Source organism: Lynx rufus, unplaced genomic scaffold (assembly GCF_022079265.1).
Source record: "Lynx rufus isolate CCGP_SWC_20201006 ecotype Redwood Valley unplaced genomic scaffold, mLynRuf1.p SCAF_6, whole genome shotgun sequence".
NCBI classification, from domain to species: Eukaryota; Metazoa; Chordata; class Mammalia; order Carnivora; family Felidae; genus Lynx; species Lynx rufus.
The window spans coordinates 4,748,218-4,766,647 of NW_025814878.1; the positions used below are offsets into that span (position 1 = coordinate 4,748,218).

Here is an 18,430-nt window from a genome sequence, read left to right on the forward strand (position 1 = left end):
TCAAATCAATAAAATAATGGTAGTAGCAAAGCATAAAATAGTCCTAAACCAAGCACATTAAAATAGTATTCATTAAAATAAGATTTCACCTGAAGTATGCTTTAAATATTTAAATGTGAAGGCTATTAAATAACTAATTGCCACGTGATAGAAGACATCAGTGAATGCTTCATAAAGGAAGTAAATTTGAGCTTGGTCTCCAAGGAAATGCCAGGCGCTCAGAATCCTTAATCAGATTGGTTTTACAATCAGAGATTTATTTTAGCACACCAAAGTAAAATACTAACGTAATCTCTCTATTCAGTCCTTCTTAAATTTTGATGGCATGAGAAAACGTCCTGTGTCTACCAAGAAGTTCAATCAGGTGCTGAAAGCCCTTGAAAAAGCCTAGAACTTTCTATATCATAAACTCAGACACTAGTTTCTCTCACTTAAAAAAACGATATTGGAAGATTATTTAATTCTCCCACATCTTAATACAAGACTAGACCATATAACTGAAATATACATTCCTACCTCCATAAATTCCTTCATCTAGTATCAGAATTTTGAAAACATTTACAAAAAAACCCCACAAGATTCTACAGGATTTCAATCTCTGCTGTTTTAACATGTTTTGTTTAAAGTCATAAACTCTTTAAAACTCTTAAATAGAAGTCACAGGGGAAAAGATTCCAAAGAACCCAAGAAAATACTTAAGAAATCAGCTGAATTAAAATTAAGCTTCAAGGGCGCATGGGTGGCTCAGTCAATTAAGCATCTGACTCTTGACTTAGGCTTAGGTTATGATCTCAAGGTTCGTGAGTTCCAGTCCCTCGCTGGCTGACACGAAGCCTGCTTGGGATTCTCTCTCACCCTCTCTCTGCCCCTCCCCTGAGCACATGCAACACGTGCTCTCTCTCAAAATAAACAAAATAAACTTAAAAAAATAAAAATAAATTAAAATAAATTAAGCTTCACATATTTATTTTTTTAACTTTATTTTATTTTTAGAGAAAGAGAGAACATGAGAGCTCAAGAGGGGAAGGGGGAGAGACAGAGAATCCCACACAGGCTCCGTGCTGTCAGCGCAGAGCCAAACTCGGGGGCCCAACATCACAAAGCGTGAGATCATGACCTGAGCCGAAACCAAGAGTTGGCCGCTTAACGACTGAGCCACCCAGGCACCCCAAACTTCATATATTTTTTTTCACCCTGTTTAGCATCAACAATCTCTTCAACATGTGCAAGCACTTTGAAAACTGAATCATCAACGTCACTGCCTTCCTTCTCCACCCCATGAAAAGAGAAAGAAGGAAAATATGAAATGGAAAGTTACATTTTGACGCTTATCACTGGAAGTGCTATTAAACGTGTATCTGGATTCAGAGTAAGAGTCCCGAGCTCACAGGGCCCTTTCCTATCACTCCGTGTCAACCTCTAAAAAACAAGAGGAGACTGAATCACTTCACCACGTGCGTATGTACGATTTTTCTACCGATCACGGGAGCTGAAATACACAGCCCGATAACATAAAAGAGTATTTAATGAGGCTAATTTAAACTACACACTGCTCAATATCCTTAAAGTACATGATTCCCTCTAGTATTTTGAAGCGATTATCAGTTCATGAGGTAGCTTAAGAAGAGTAACGTTGCACAGGCAACGGTGTTTGACAGAGTAGCACTTACCATTAAAACAAAAACCCCCAAAAAGCTCAACATGGGAATACCACGTAGGTGCCAACTAGCAAGATGAAATGGTCGATAAAACCATTTTTTCCGAATAAGCGTACTCTTCCCACTCTACAATTTCGAACATCCATCCGTAAACAAACGAGCAGTTCAGATCTGATGTACTTCGGCATTTTCTCAATATTGCACCCCCCCACCACCACCACCACCACTGAAAACAGACTCTTCCAGGCGGGACGGGAATACGCGTCAGAGCCCAGTCTGGCCTTGGGACACAGACCTGGAGGGCCGGGCCAGGGGCGGGGCCCAGCGGCTGCGCTCACCTGCTGGGGCTGGTACCGCTGCTGGGGCTGGGGCGGCAGATACTGCGCCTGCGGGGTGAGGTGCGGGGGCTGCGGCTGCTGGTTGTAGTAAGGCTGCTGGCCCTGCTGGCAGTAACCACTCACGCCTTGCTGTCCATACTGAGGCGGCATCTGTCGACAAGACGAGCAAAACACAAGCGAGAAAAGTCAAAATGTGCAATCCAGGGCGGTCAAATACGGTTTCGATTCAGCAACGTGCGGGGGACTCTCGGCTAAGCAATTGAATTCAGTATTTTTAATCTTCCCTCCATTACATAAATCGTGTCTTCTGGACACATATTGTCAACGAAGTAAAAAGAAAATTTGTTTTAAAAAATAGTATTTCAACAGATATCAAATATTGATAACCTCATAAAAACCCAGCGGGGGGGGGGCATTTCCTAATACTGACATTAAAACACGTCGGCCTCTGCTGAGTTGGCGAGGTGTAGACTGTACACGTGAAACTAATCAAATGCTGTTATGTTAAGAAAAAAAAACAATTAGCCTCTAAGAAAGTCAAAAGAGCATTATGTTAATCCATTCTCGTACCAAGCTCAAAATGAAAATGAACTCCAACAGTCCAAGCGCACTTACTACTATTTTGTAGGATGCTTAAGGCTTGGGTACCTGTATAGGGCATATTTTTGTTTCAACGAAGGTCAAAAAGCCCCAACTACATAGCAGCAGATACTACACCAGTTACATCAGCAATTCTATTTACTGTTTTTGCTAAAAAGAAACTACATCACTTTACAATCAAATAAAACCCTTTTAAAAGACAGTACTATGCATGTAACACAATATAACCAACAACATGAGTTCTTGACGGAAGGATTCGTATCTAATAGTGAGATAGTATTTTCCTACTTGATGAAACACGTAATGGTGTAAAGCAGAGTGCACTACCCTGCAAATGCCAGACACAGGCAAAAATGTTCTAGATGAGTCTTCCCTCCCCCATCTCTAATTTGCACGAACCTAAACATCCTTATAATCTTTGCTCATGTAATACACCACGGATGATACTTTTAAATTTTTTTTCAAATGAAAACTCTATTGCCTTATTTTTCCCCTCTAATTGGAAGAGAGAACAACAGAGGAAAAGGAAAACGGGATCAGGATAGCAAAAAGCACTCCAGAGACGAGGATGACCAAGGCACTCTTCAACGTTTATTTATTTTTGGGACAGAGAGAGACAGAGCATGAACGGGGGAGGGGCAGAGAGAGAGGGAGACACAGAATCGGAAACAGGCTCCAGGCTCTGAGCCATCAGCCCAGAGCCTGACGCGGGGCTCGAACTCCCGGACCGCGAGATCGTGACCTGGCTGAAGTCGGACGCTTAACCGACTGCGCCACCCAGGCGCCCCCCAAGGCACTTTTAATAACAACATGGTCCACCTGAAAACCCCCAGAACTAGAAGCCCATGAGCCCACGTACTCAAGGATTCAGACACAAACGCAATCGCTATAAAATACCAAATGAGGAAAAAGAAGGAATGGTAAAGGGAGAAAAATATTCAACGCTTTGCCTCTAACACCAATTAGCACGGTAATTTGTTAAGACATACAATGAAGAAAAAGGAGAAAAATGCCAAAAACTAAAGTTCATTTTCTTTCTGACCTGATCTAGATTATCGTCAAGGCCTGTCGACAACAATCACGAGCGTTTGGCCACAATGGCTCACAAATGCCTCATCACGCAGACCCTACGTTAGTAGAGCAGACAAGTTTGTGCTGAAAACCATTTAACTGCACAGTTGAATTCTTTGCTTTTATTTATTTTACAGCTTGATATCTCATAATGAATGTATGTCCCTGCCATAAGCCAAGCCAAAGAATTTCCATAAAATACAACTCCACATGCTAGAATATCGTATACTACCACAACACATATCCTTCCGTTCAGCACCCATATGTTGATTTGATATCTAATACTAGATTTCACACAAGCATCTTTGCAGTTTGATTTGAAGCAGTTAGGATAACACTTTTGCCAGTGTTAAAACTACTGTAAAGCTCAATCAACACAGCCGGCGACTCCCCTGGGAATTGCACTTTAATATGTTGACTTTCTGGTTTACAGAAACCCTTACACACAGTATGAATGTGCCGTTTGGGGAGCGGGGCTCTACTTTCTAAGAAGGACAACAACAGAGCGTGTCGTAGGCAGCGACTAACACTGGAGCAGCCATGCACATGTTAGACCCTCACGGTCTATTCGAGCTCTCCAAAGGCGGCGGGGGGCAAGTCAGGGTGCAGGGGAGCCCAGGTAGGCTGCTGGGACTACAAGCAAACGTTCAATGGAGCCACGGCCACAGTCCGCAGAACACGGCCAACTTCGGAGGAGAAACCATCAAAAACTTCTGCTTGGGAAATTTTACAGCGGTCTTCCACCATTAAACCTATTTGCTCTCCTTTTAGATACATGGGCCTAATTCACCTGGTACTGACCTAACAGGCAGCTCCCCCTCTGAGAGCCGGGGGTGAGGTGATTGATAACACGGGACAATCAGTCTGTCAGTGAGACCTGGGTCCTGGTGCCCATCGACTGAACCCCATCCCCTGTCCTTCCATGGCAGCCACGTTGAAGCAGAGATCCCTGAACTCTGTTTAGCTGAAGAGTCTTTGGGTTAGAAACGTGTCAAGTCCAAATCCGAGTCCTACTGTGCCTCACTTGTGTGAACATGGTCAGTCACGTAACCGTATCTGTCTCACACCCCTATCTACAAGATAGGGCCTACTCTCTCTATTAACTCATGTTCCTATTATAACCAGCAATATAATAATCCTACCTGGAACTCTACACAGATGCCATTACTTCTTAAACTACAAGTTGCAGTGCTCTCTCTAAAATATTAAGTATTTCCTAAGTTTTTCTTTCAAAACTCAATTTCTAAATCTAACGCCTCAGTTGTCTGGAACTCAAGTCTACGTTCTTTAATCATCAACACTGCTCTTGCTTTAATCAATTCAGAGGCATGGCTTTCGAAGATCTATCATATACTTTTCTAAAATCTTAAGCCAAACAATCACCATCATAAAACATAAATCAGCAGGTTGAGCCAGGATACACTAAAGGCCCCAGAGCCTCCTGCCGAAAACCGTCTGCACAAACCCCACTGGGTAACTATGGTCTCGCTCTGCCGCCTGCCTTACGTGCCACCCAGGGCACCCGGCCATCGCTCACCACTGACCTCCATCCTCAACGGAATCTGCTGAGGACTGAGGAGCCCGTGACACTGGTTAAAAACACGAAGGCCCAGGGGACTCGTCCATGAGGGGAGCGTGGGAGCCGTTACCGCCTCGAATCCTGTAAAATCCATTTTGGCCGCTGAGGGTCTTCTTGCGTACGTCTTGGTTCTCAAACACCTTCAGGAGAAGTGACATCCCCAGAATGTTGGGTGCAAGGGAAATGCAACCAAGACTTCACTGAGGACCGGGGACCAAGCGCCAGGAGCTGGGGTCACGAAGCACTTGTAGCTCAGATCCACCCTCCCCTGGCCAGCCTAACTACACAAGCACAGCCCCAACCGTCTTTCTCATGCCAGTTCCAACTCCATTTCACACGGCAGAGATGGTCTGACTGAGTCAGTAAACCCCTTAATTGGGTGTTGTGTTTACTGTTTGTCCTCATCACTAGACATTAAGCTCCCACATTCATGGAATGTCTCTGGGGAGAGGGCCTGCCAGTCAATAAATGTTTGCTGAATGAATGGATGTTGTTCAGTGGATTCCTGAATCAGGTTAGTATATAAAGAATTAAATTAACGAAGGAACATCTTATAAAACTGAAATCACTTGTACCACCCAACTCTTTGAGACGCCTACATTCAGCTTCATCTAACAGGCAGACCAGTGAACTTCACGCTAACAGTGGCACAGTGCTCGGCTATTAACCGCTTACCCTCTAGGCCATTATATACTCAGCCAACGCTCTGGACCTTTATCACAGTTTGAATAAAAATATCACTAAGCTAAACCAAATGGAAATCTCCAGAAAATGCCTGAGAGCAGAGCTTTTCTGTTTTTTAAAAACAAGAATTTATTTCACTCATTTCTAAATAAAGAAGATCTTACGCGGAGCACGAGCACACATAATAACAAAAAATTTATTCCAATTTTCAAAGAGATATGAATACTTTCCTATATTACTGAAGAGGGAAAAAGTATAGCTAAAAATGATCCATTTACTTTAAGTATTTATTTTAGGAAACCACTCTGATAAAAACTGGGAGTATCAACTTTCACATCTCTGTATCATGTTAGATGTACAGAAATTCTGGGCCCCGTCTTTCAGTATACCTTATCCTGAACCCTTTGCTCATATTTCAAAATTGAAGAAATAATCAAGGTTTATCTTCTCTCCAGTTTTTGTCCTAAAGAAGTTTTAGAAAACAGTTTCCTCACCAAGTTTAAAGGTGCACTGACCCCATAATCCAGCAATTCCCCTTATAAATATATGCACACGAAAACACTCACAGGTGTCCCAAGAAGGATACTCGATGCAATAGTATTTACAAAGCCAGAAAGAGGACACAATCGAACTCTGACAAGTAGATAAAAGGAAAGAAAACATATTTTGCTATAGCCATACAATGGAATTCTATACAATTACAAAAAAAAAAAAATGATGTAGTAAGGCCCACAGATCAAAATGGCTCAAATCTAAACAATATAATGCTGAATTTTTTTTAAAAGCAACAAAAGAATGCAGTATAATAGCATTTGTCTGAATTTTTAATACACACAAAAAATACTGTTTGGGGGTTTATATATATATAGTTATTATATATATATATATATATATATATATATATATATATATAGTTAAAGTATTCACTGAAAACCATGCATTGAAAAGGGAACAGATGACACTCTCTGGAGGGGGAGAGGGGAAGAGAAGGGATGGCTCTCAGTCCTGCATTTTTCCCTTTATAAAAAGACGGAGATATGGAGATGTGGCAAAATGTTAACACCCAACCATTTTGGTGTAGTTACACAACTGTCTGTTATATTTGTTTCCGTACTTTTCTGTATGCGTAAATTGTTTCATAATTTAAAATTCTGAAATAAAGAGCTCACCTCCCCCCATCCCACATCTCCCCTCCCCCAAAAAGGCAGAGGCATAGACGTCACCCCAGCATGCACACAAAGCAGGAGCCAGGCCCCATGAAGGGGCTGGAGAGGAAAATGCCTTGGTCAGCTGCTTTATTTAAAGAGGCCCAGCTAGATCTTTGCTCCAGAGACCCATCCCTGACTGCTAAGTCAGGTCCCCTAATCTCTTGCCTTTCACAACGGGCAAGATGAAGCCAAAGACTTCACGAGGGTCTCCTACCTTTCCTGAAGATTGATAAATCCCTGACAGGAAGGACTTTACGCCAGCGAAACCTAATGGCACCTACAAGGGGCACTAATCTGGCAAGTTAATTCACAGAAATGAATCCTATAATCGAAAAAATTTGAGAAGTAAACATAAAAATATAAAACATAACGTATAAGTATATTAAAAGGTGTGTTAAGTATATTAAAAGAAGTTAGGAAACACATCCACCTTTAAATCTGGGATTTCTCAAATGTACCTGACTACAAGCATATTATCACACCCACTGGAATGTAAATCCCATAGAAAATGGGGTCTTGGCAGTTTAGTTCATCACTGCACTCACAAGGCCTGGCCCGCAGTAAGAGCTCAATTAGTATTTGTTGACTGAGCCTCCTGGAATAGGTATATAAAACACATACTATGAATCACACACCACCGACATATAAATGTAAGAGCTTTCTGCCTTGGGCTACACAATCGTCCCGTCCAATGTTCTATCTCCACAACAGCTTACAAAAACATTGGGAACAGATATTATAATCCTCCTTGATTAGGAAGTTATGTTACTAAAATACACTTCGGTTTCTATTACAGATCTGTCACCTCTGGATTATCTGAATCTATTTACATTATCAGTTTTGTCCTTCCTTTTAGAGGGAAACAATTTAAGATCAAAAGAAATACTTTACATCGTCCTAAATTTATCACAGACACGTTAATATAGGGAAATCATCTTATCTAGTCATCCATAATGGACACTTGGGTTGTTTCTATTTTGGGGTCATTACAAGCAATGCTGCCATGAAAAAGGACACACGAACATCTGTTCAAGTATTTACGGATAAACACCCAGTAGTGGAATTGCTGGATCACATGGTAGTTCTATGCTTAATTCTGTGAGGAACCGCCATACTGTTTTCACGGTGGCTGTACCATTTTATATTCCCACCAGCAGTGCACAAGTGTTCCAATTTCTCCACATCCTTGACAGCACTTGCTGCTTTCTGCTTGTTTGTTTGTTTTGTAATAGCCATCCTACTGGGTATGAAGTGGTATCATACTCCTTGTGTGTCTGACTTTCATTTCCCTAATGATCAGTGGTGTTGAGCACCTTCTACATGCTTACCGGCCATTTGTTTATCTTACTTGGAAAAATGTATTTATCTCCTTTGCCCATTTATTAATTGGATTGTTTTCTGTTGTTGAATTGTAGGAGTGCATTAAATATTTTGGATAGGATTTGCAAATATTCCATTGTATTAGTTGCCTTTGCATTGTCTTTTTTTAAATTTATTTTGAAAGAGAGAAGGAGAAAGAAAGAGGGCACACATGCAAGTGGGAGAGGGGTAGAGAGAGAGGGAGAGAAAGAGAGAGAATCTCTGGTCCAGGCTCCACACTGCCAGAGCAGAGCTAGATGCAGGGCTCAAACTCACGAACTGTTGAGATCATGACCTGAGCCGAAGTCAGACCCTTTACTGACTGAGCCACCCAGGTGCCCCCATTCTCTTGATTAGTGTCCTTTGGTGCACAAAGTTTTTAATTTTGATGTAGTCCAATTTACCTATCTTTTCCTTTGTTGCCTGTGCAATGGCTTCACATTCAAGAAATTACTGCTATATCTAATGTCATGAAGCTTTCCCCTATGTTTTCTTCTAAGAACTTTATTTCTTAAATATATATATGTATATATTTATATATATGTATATACTTTTATATATGTATATACTTTTACATATGTATATAGGTGTATATTACATATGTATATTACCTAAATGTGTGTATATGTTTGTATATAAGTATGTATGTATATGTGTGTGTATATATGTATATATATATGTGTGTGTGTGTGTGTGTGTGTGTGTGTATGTGTGTGTGTATATATGTATGTGTGTGTGTGTGTGTGTATATATATATATATATATATATATATATACTTAAGTAATCTCTATGTGTCCAACGTGGGGCTTGAACTCAAAATCCCAAGATCAAGAGTCACACACTCCACCGACTAAGCCAGCCTAGGCACCCCTCTTCTAAGAGTGCTATAGATTCTGGGGCACCTGGGTGGCTTAGTCAGGCATCCAACTCCTGATTTTGGCTCAGGTCAGGATCTCACGGTTCATGAGATGGAACCTCATGTCGGGCTCTGTGCTGACAGTACAGGGCCTGCTTGGGATTCTCTGTCTCTCAAAATAAATAAATAAACTTTAAGGGGGAAAAAAGGGTTCTATAGATTTTAGCTCTTATGTTTAGGTCTGTGAATCCATTTTGAGTTAATTTTTTGTACATAGTGTAAGTTAAGGGTCTAACTTCATTCTTTTGAAAGACCTACTGTTCTTAATATAATTTTCACATCAGCCTCAGATCCTTTTGTTCTAAAAAGTATAGTCTGGTTTGGTATCTACAGTTCCCTCCAGAACTATATTAAGTGTAGACACATTCAAAACACAGTATTACCTGTTTATGTGAAATTCAAAATCACACAAACTTAATATATGGTAATAGAATAGATCTTAACATTGGTTGTGAAATATGGAGAATGGCTAAAATCAGGCATGAAGGAATTTGTGGGAGTGACAAAAATATTCTGCATCTTAACTGGGTTGGTAGTTTAATGGATGTACCTATGTGTCAAAATTCATCAAATGGTACACTTAAGATCTGAGCATTTTAGTGTATGTTAAGTTATACCTTTAAAAACCACTAGCAGAACATGTATACATACTTAACAACTAATGTATCTAAAGTTTTGACTTCACATGTTTTATAGCATATTTATGTTAAACCATCACTGCCTTATTTATGCCTACATGTAAATTTCCTACTTGACAATGACTGTTCCTAGATACTTAACAAGGAGTTTTCATATTTTCACTTTATGTAATCCAAAATAGTACACAGCAATTAGGTATACTGAAATAATCATGGTGCGTATGTAAATTCAAACATCTAGGGCAAGTTACAATATGTACAGAAACAATTCTACTTTTAAGAATATACCTTGAGAAAAAATGTGAAACAAGTATGCAAAGATATGTGTAGCAAGCTCACTGCACCCCCATGATAGCATTGCCACTGAAAATATGTAAATAGCCTAAATGTCTAAATGTCCATCAACAGGGATTGGTTGGGGTGGGGGCAGGATTCAAGAACATATCCGATTTTTTTAAATTTTTTTAAATGTTTGTTTTTATTTTTGAGAGAAAGAGAGAGAGAGACAGAGAGAGACAGAGAGAGACAGAGAGAGAGAAAGAAGGGGAGGGGCAGAGAGGGGGAGACATAGAATCTAAAGCAGGCTCCAGGCTCTGAGCTGTCAGCACAGAGCCCGACATGGGGCTCAAACTCATGAACTGTGAGATGGTGACTTGAGCTGAAGTCAGATGTTTAACTGACTGAGCCACCCAGGCACCCCATATTTTTTAAATTTTTTTAACGTTTATTTATTATTGAGAGACAGAGAGACATAGAGCATGAGCAGGGGATGGGCTGAGAGATGGAGAGACACAGAATCCTAAGCAGGCTCCAGGCTCCGAGCTGTCAGCCCAGAGCCCAACGCGGGGCTCGAACTCACAAACTGTGAGACCATGACCTGAGCCAAAGTCAGACGCTCAACCGAGCCACCCAGGCGCCCCATAATATTTTTTAATGTTTTTTTATTTTTGCTAAAGAGAGAGAGAGAGAGAGAGACAGAGAGAGAAAACATGAAAACATGAGCAGGGAAGGGGCAGAGAGAGAGGGAGACACACAATCCAAAGCAGGCTCCAGGCTCTGAACTGTCAGCACAGAGCCCGACACAGGGCTGGAACCCATGAGCCATTAGATCATGACCTGAGCTGAAGTCAATGCTTAACCAACTGAACCACCCAGGTACCCAGAACATATCAGCTTATTAATGAACCTCACTGGAGATAATATGTATTTAATAGCAAGAATGATTATTAAGGTGGGATTTAAGGGATAGCAGGATACAAAATAGTATATGTAACAAAATGCTATCCTGTAATATGAAAAATCTGTGTGTGTGTGTGGTTTTCTGAGTAAAGAATTTGTAGCTTAAAGGAATAAATGCCAAAATGTTATCTACCATTTCTTAAACGAACTCCGTGTTTTTCACAAATCTAGAACAAAATGCAATTAATTGATTTGGGATTATTTATTGTGGTCTATTTAAGAGTTATCAGAAGAGTGTCTTATAACAATTTGCCTTTAACAGCAGAAAGCTCCTTAATTTTTGTTTGTTTTCCATCATAGGCTTGAGACCCTCCAGGTAAATTCCACAAAATGGGAAGGGAAAAGGCACAGGACAAATCATAAGTGCACGACAGTTACATTTTTTAGTCATTACTGTGGCAAATTCTGCCGGCTTCTGATTTCACAGAAAGATCAAACAATGTTTTTCATGCATAAGAGTCAGACTGAAAATTCCCTACAGCAAGGAATTCAGATGTTAAGCCGATGTGTGGTTGAACCAATTGCATGAGGAAATTTTATTATGTCAACATGTCCAGTCAAAAAGAATGTGCTAGAAGGTAATAAATAAAGTTTACAAGGTCAAGATTCTACCACTGCCCCATAATCTACAATCCCTTAAGCTAAGTCCCCAACTGAGACTTCTAAACAATTTAGGTCCCTTTTTTTTCTTACTTTATTTTAAAAAGAAAAATAAATCTTGTTCTTAGGCTTGTCTTAAGAAAAAGAGACGAAACAACATACCTCCACAATTTCCTGAAATTACTCCTTCATGCTTGAAAAACAAGAAACAATCAACGAATGTGTACTGAGTGCTTACTGTATGCATAGTACACTCAAGCTAAGTTCCTTCAAATTCTGTCCAGCTTCCCTTAAGAAAAAAAAAAAAAAAAAAAAAGAGTACCCAGATTTGAAGAAGGAGTTGGCAAAGCATTCAGGGGTCAAGCAGTGTCTTAAACACCAGAACAGGCTTGATGACCAACCACACAAACAAGCCAGTTACACAGTTCACGTTGCTATGGAGCACACTTCCGTTTTTGTCTATGCCCTTGTTCCTAACAGATAACTTCCAGGCCGCAAACACTGCTGTTTTATGGCCTGAAAAATAACCAACATTATCTAGGCTGATTTAACCCTCTCCTTTAGCTTATTTTTAAACTATCAAAAGATACTTTTTTTTTTTTCACCAATTTAACTCACTATATAAAATTTTAAACACATCCAAGAGTGGAAAGAACAGTATTAAAACCCACAGTTTAAGCAATTACCAAGTTAAGACCAATGCTATTTCATCTACAGCCCCACCCACTGTTCCCCAGCCCAGCATCTATCCCATCATATCATCTCACTGGAAAATTTTAGCACCCTGCAGCTCTTCGGTCCCATCTGGGAACCCAAAATAAATCGCATGCAGGGAACCCAACCCAGATGTCTTGCCTGGACCCGGCGGAGTCCACCTCAAAATCGGCCCAACCAACCCACAGACCCATGAGGGAAAAATAAACATCTGTTGTTATAAACTACTGAGACTTTCAAGCTGATCGATATGTAGCATTATTTGTCAACAGTGACCCGAAACTTGTGACAATTACTAACAGCGGATTTCTTTGGATGAATAGAATATGGTGATTTTTCACTTTCTATTCTGAGCTTTTTGGGTTTTCCACATTTTCTTTTTTTCTTGTATTTTAATTCCAGTGAAGTTAACACACAGTATTAGTTTCACATGCACAGTACAGTGAGTCAACAATTCTATACATTCTCAGTGTTCATCACAAGTATCCTCTTAATCCCCTCCCCTATTTCACTCACCACCACCCCCAACTCCCCTCAGGTAACCATCAGTTTAGTTTGTACTCTACAGTGGAGAACAAATTGCTTTTTGATTCATGTCACAAAGCTGGAAAGTTCTCATTGGTTGCCAGTGTAGAAGTCTTTTTACATGAAAAATGTGTTTTCTAAAACCTCTTGACAGGTACACATACAATATTAAGGTTATAAACATAAGCACAGTGAAAATAATATACATACAACCTCCCTTAGACTTTTTTACAATTATTAATTGCGTACAAAATTTCACTGCTTAATTCTAAGTCTAACTGCTCTATATTTAGCAAATCACAGCTTCAGCGAATACTAGGTCAGACAATGTTCTGCAGAGTGAATATTCTGTATGGCTGTGGGAACTAAATGGTAGTGCCTCTCATGACCTCAATTTCCAAAAGTCAGGGATATGTCCTGAACAGCCTTTATTTCCGCTTTATAATCATTATCATTCTATTATCCATGAATTTATTTATACCCTTCTTAAATTAATTTATATTTCTAGCCCATGCTACCTCTTGAGGGTAACTACTTCTGGAACATTATTATCCATTTCATAAAGTGGTACATCCTTTTTCATAAAATTAACTCCGAGCTTCAAGGAGTGCCCCCTAATGCTTGCACGCAGAATCTGAGTAACAAACGTGTGGTCGACCAGTGCAAGCTGAAGCCTTTATTCTATCAGATCAAAGATTCCTTGTCAACTATCTCTCCCACTCTGTCCCTTGATTAATTTCGCTGGCTCATCAAAATGCTTGTAAGTCAGCTAGTCTTTATTGTGGAATAGCAACTAAAATAGCATGAATGCTTCCAAAGGCACAGTGAGTATGGCTCACACAAGAGTTAAGATTACTTTTCTGGTTACTTTTTTTTTTTTTTTTTTTTTTTACACATTTTGTATTCTCTCCTCTACCTCCTAACTACAGATGTTTTCACCTTTTCTTCCAGGTCAGCCAATTAGAGGAGATTTTAAGTATTCATAAAATGCAGGCATTCACTGGCAGTAAAATGCTTCCTCTCTCATTTACAACCAGTGTTGAACTAAAGTCTTACTGTACACAAAATTAACACACAAGTGTATAATTGTAGTTTTATGCTCAAGTACCCTAATTATGCACTTTAAAACACTTTCTTCCCAAGGATCCATCGAGGGCATTCGATATCACAGATCTATAAAGGCTACAGTATGCTTTTTGATAAAACAAGCATAACGGGAAAAAAATTGCAGCTTCAGAGAAAAAGTCTGCGTGTAATGCACAACATGATAAATCTCATTCCAAAACTTTGGGCTGAAAAAGATAGCATATTTCCAATGTACATAAACTTGGTATTGGGGGAGGGAAAGGAAGGGTGTGCTAAGAGCAAAAGACATACTACACAACATCTCTTCTTGAAGAAAACAGAAGCAACGCACAAAAACAAGTGGTCTAAAATCTTCCATAAACTATCACAGGGGAGAAAAATCCATCTAGGAGTCTACATATCTTATTTCAATAATACAAGCAGCAAAAAAATTAACAATAAAAGGACAATGCTCGTTTCTAACACGGAAGCCTGAGACATCGAGGTTTCCAGAGTTTGCATTTAACACAAAATCAAAAATACGTATTTTCCACACCCAACATATGCAGTCATTTTTAAATTAGAGAATCACAACTGGAAATACGCTGGGGTGACTAGCACACAGCTCTACTTCTGGGGAGGCCACGGTGCACACAGAGAGCAGTGAAGGGCTCTGAAGGCAATCTATAGTCATAAATAGGTCAATTCGGCTAAGAGAAGCAACATTTTCCTAGAAAAAGCTACTTGAAAAGAAAAAGGCTTGTGCTGCCTCACAGGGAGTCAGTCGTCTCCATCCAAGAGAGCAGCACGTTCCCAAGAAAACAGGCGCGTTATGTCATTTAGTTCGTAAGGAATTCACCTCACTGGAAAGCCATTCGGAGTTTCCATCTTTCTTGTTATACTACTGCCCAAAAGGCAACAGGTAGTTTTGGATCAGTGAATATCATCTTCGAGTCGTTCAAAAATACAAGATGATGACAGGATCAGAAGTCAAAACAGTACAACGGTACCTCTCACACATGTCAGAACAGCAGGGTTTTCTAATAAGACTTTAAAATATGTGTCGGGCTACAGTCTGCTCATGTTTTTAAAACCCACCCACTCGGGCCCCGTGTCCGGGTGAGGTCACCACCGCCAGCAGGTAAGGGGGAAAACACTCAGCGAGGGCAGCTGATGGGAACTGACCAAGGAGCTGCTTGCCCAGCTGCCCTGCTGGCCAGAGATTTCTATTTTTGTAAAGCACAAAAAGAGGAGCCAAGAGCTTTACCACTTTCCTATATAAACCCAGCTGCCAACACGGATGTGCCAAAGGGGAATTTCAGAGAATTTTAAAGAGATGACCTTTGCCGAGGCTGCAATGTCAACTTTGGAACCGCATGGCTGGAACATGTGCAGAGAATGCCAGATTGCGAAGACTGGTCTGCGCGAGAGAACCACGGAGAGGGGGAAACAGGGACAACAGGCCTTCACCACAGCACGACTGGAATGTTCAAACAGCCAACGGAGAGACAAGTAACTGGTATCTTCTGTGGAGGAGAAGTCAACGGTGGAGGGACAGGAGGAGAAAACTGTGCACTGCAGACTCTTTCTAGCTTGGAGATTTCACACCATGTGTATAAATGACTTGGGGGTGTGTGTGTGTGTGTGTGTGTGTGTGCGCGCGCGCGCGGTTTTTTTTAATACAACTTTTAAGTTTTTCCTAATTTGTTTTTTTTTTTTTTTAACGTTTATTTATTTTTGAGACAGAGAGAGACAGAGCATGAACGGGGGAGAGCCAGAGAGAGACGGAGACACAGAATCCGAAGCAGGCTCCAGGCTCTGAGCTGTCAGCACAGAGCCCGACGCGGGGCTCAAACTCACAGACCACGAGATCATGACCCGAGCCGAAGTCGGACGCTCAACCGACTGAGCCACCCAAGCACCCCCCCGAATTTCTGCTTTAAATGAAAGATGGGTGGAATGCTATGTGATTATACTGTTACTAACTAGCACTAGGGTGCTAGCTGCTTCTATAGCCTTTCTATATCTGTTTTCCTATCCTGCCAAAGAAAAAAAAAGAATTTTAAAAACTATATTGTATTAAAACATGATCCTTTAAAAATATACAATCTAGGGGTGCCCGGGTGGTTCAGTCGGTTAAGTGTCTGCCTTCGGCTCAGATCATGATCTCACAGCTCGTGAGTTCGAGCCCTGCATCGGGCTCTATGCTGACAGCTCAGAGCCTGGAGCCTGCTCGGATTCTGTCTCCCTCTTTCTCTGCCCCTCCCCTGCTCGCTCTAATGTGCTCTCTTTCTCTCTCAAAAATAAATAAACATTAAAAAAAATTTTTTTTAAATATACAGTCTAGGGGCATCTGGGTGGCTCAGTCAGTTGAGCATCCGACTTCGGCTCAGGTCATGATCTCACAGTCCATGGGTTTGAGCCCCGCATCAGGCTCTGTGCTGACAGCTCAGAGCCTGAGGCCTGCTTTGGGTTCTGTGTCTCCCTCTGTCTCTGTTCCCCCACATACACTCATGCTCTCTCTCTCTGTCTCTCAAAAATAAAGGTTAAAAAAAAAATTTAAAAAAAACATACAGTCTAACTAACTGTTCCATGAGATTTTTTTTTAAGGGAGAAACATGTACTCATTAATCTATCTATCCCAAACTTCAAATGACACATATGGTGAAAAATGTATGAATGGAGAAAAATAACAGCACTGGTAATGCAAAAGGGTCAGCCTTCCCTACATACCATGGCCAAGACCCAAATCTGGTTATTAAAGTCTTCCTCTGAGACTCTGAGAATTCAGTAGGCTGCAGAATCTAAGAATAGGAAGTCCCAAGGGAAGACGGAGTGTGGGGACCATCACTGGCATCCTCCCGGAGTGGAGGCACTGACACTGACTCAGAGGGTAGCAAGGTTGTAGGCTTTGTCCTGTGCTTCCCAGGGACAGAACAGGCTCCCAATGAGCAGAACTAGCCGGTCGTTTTATTTTTTTTAACTTTATTTATTTAGACAGAGACAGAGAGAGAGTAGCAGAGGGCCAGAGAGAGAGGAAGAGAGAGAATCCCAAGCAGGCTCTGTGCTCTCTGCACAGAGCCTGACACAGGGCTCAAACTCACAAACCGTGAAAGCACGATCTCAGCCAAAACCAAGAGTTGGACGCTTAACCTAGACTGAGTCACCCAGGCGCCCCTCAGTCATTTCACTTTTGGTCCCAACTTTCAGAATGAACCCATAACAAATAAAGAGGAGTGAGTTTATAAAGGACTCTCTTTTTTTTTTTTATTAAGTTTATTAATTTATTTTGAGAGAGACAGAAGTTGAGCACGGGAGGGGAAGGGAGGGAGGGAGGGAGGGAGGGAGAGGGAGAGGGGGAGAGAGAGAGAGGGGGAGAGAGAGAGAGAGAGAGAGAGAGAGAGAGAGAGAGAATGAATCCCAAGCAGGCTCTGCGGGGTCAGCACAGAGCCGAGGTGGGGCTTGAACTCACGAAACTGTGAGATCATGACCTGAGATGAAATCAAGAGTTGGATGCGTTACCAACTGAGCCACCCAGGCGCCCCAATAGAAGAGTCTTTTTGCATTAGAAGATGTTTCTCTACTACTAACCGACCCTCTCTCATAAAGCAGTGATTTTTTTCCCTGAACCCCATAGACAAAGGTGAGACTAAAGGAAACAGTATGCACATCAGTGGCTGAAAAACTGACTTCATGCATTTTATTCACTGGATCATAGTCTGAGCTGGGGGTGGGGAGAGAAGGGAGCGGAAGATGCTCGAAAACATATCCAACACACAGCACACATATCTGGACCAATAAGCTATTGTTTTAAACTAAAAATACACGTGCGTTCCCCCATTCTCAGAAGGCTAAGCCTAATGACATTTTATTGTGAATTACTTTATCATGCACTATCAGAACGGATAGAGATTTCAGAGATCACTGGTTCAACCCTCTCCTAGGTCAAGGTCAATGAAGCTAGGTCAAGAAGCTAGATCAAGGATTAGGAAACCTGCACAATTTCACCTAAATGGAGTAACAAATAGAACTCAACTCTCTCTCCCCGCGCCCACCCAGCCACTGCCACCCTCCATGCTTGTGTCACTCTCCCATGACCCTCAATCATGGAACAGCAGACTGGGGAATAACATGCAAGTGAAATATGGAGGACAAGCTGTAAACGGTCACTCGGGCTCAAACAGGAAGAGCACAGGACATTTGGGAGACCTCGCTCTATTCTTGAAGAGGGTAGT

General features: G+C 41.2%; 1 protein-coding gene across 9 annotated transcripts in view; it reads right to left on the reverse strand.

The window, feature by feature from the left end:
- The window catches only part of ARID1B (AT-rich interaction domain 1B), a 450,798-nt gene that overhangs the window by 313,739 nt on the left and 118,629 nt on the right, over nt 1–18,430 (reverse strand). For all 9 annotated transcript variants that reach the window (XM_047102157.1, XM_047102162.1, XM_047102161.1 and 6 more), the window contains exon 3: nt 1,997–2,146. In XM_047102157.1, coding sequence (XP_046958113.1) covers nt 1,997–2,146 — 150 coding nt within the window. The remainder of the gene's footprint in view (nt 1–1,996; nt 2,147–18,430) is intronic.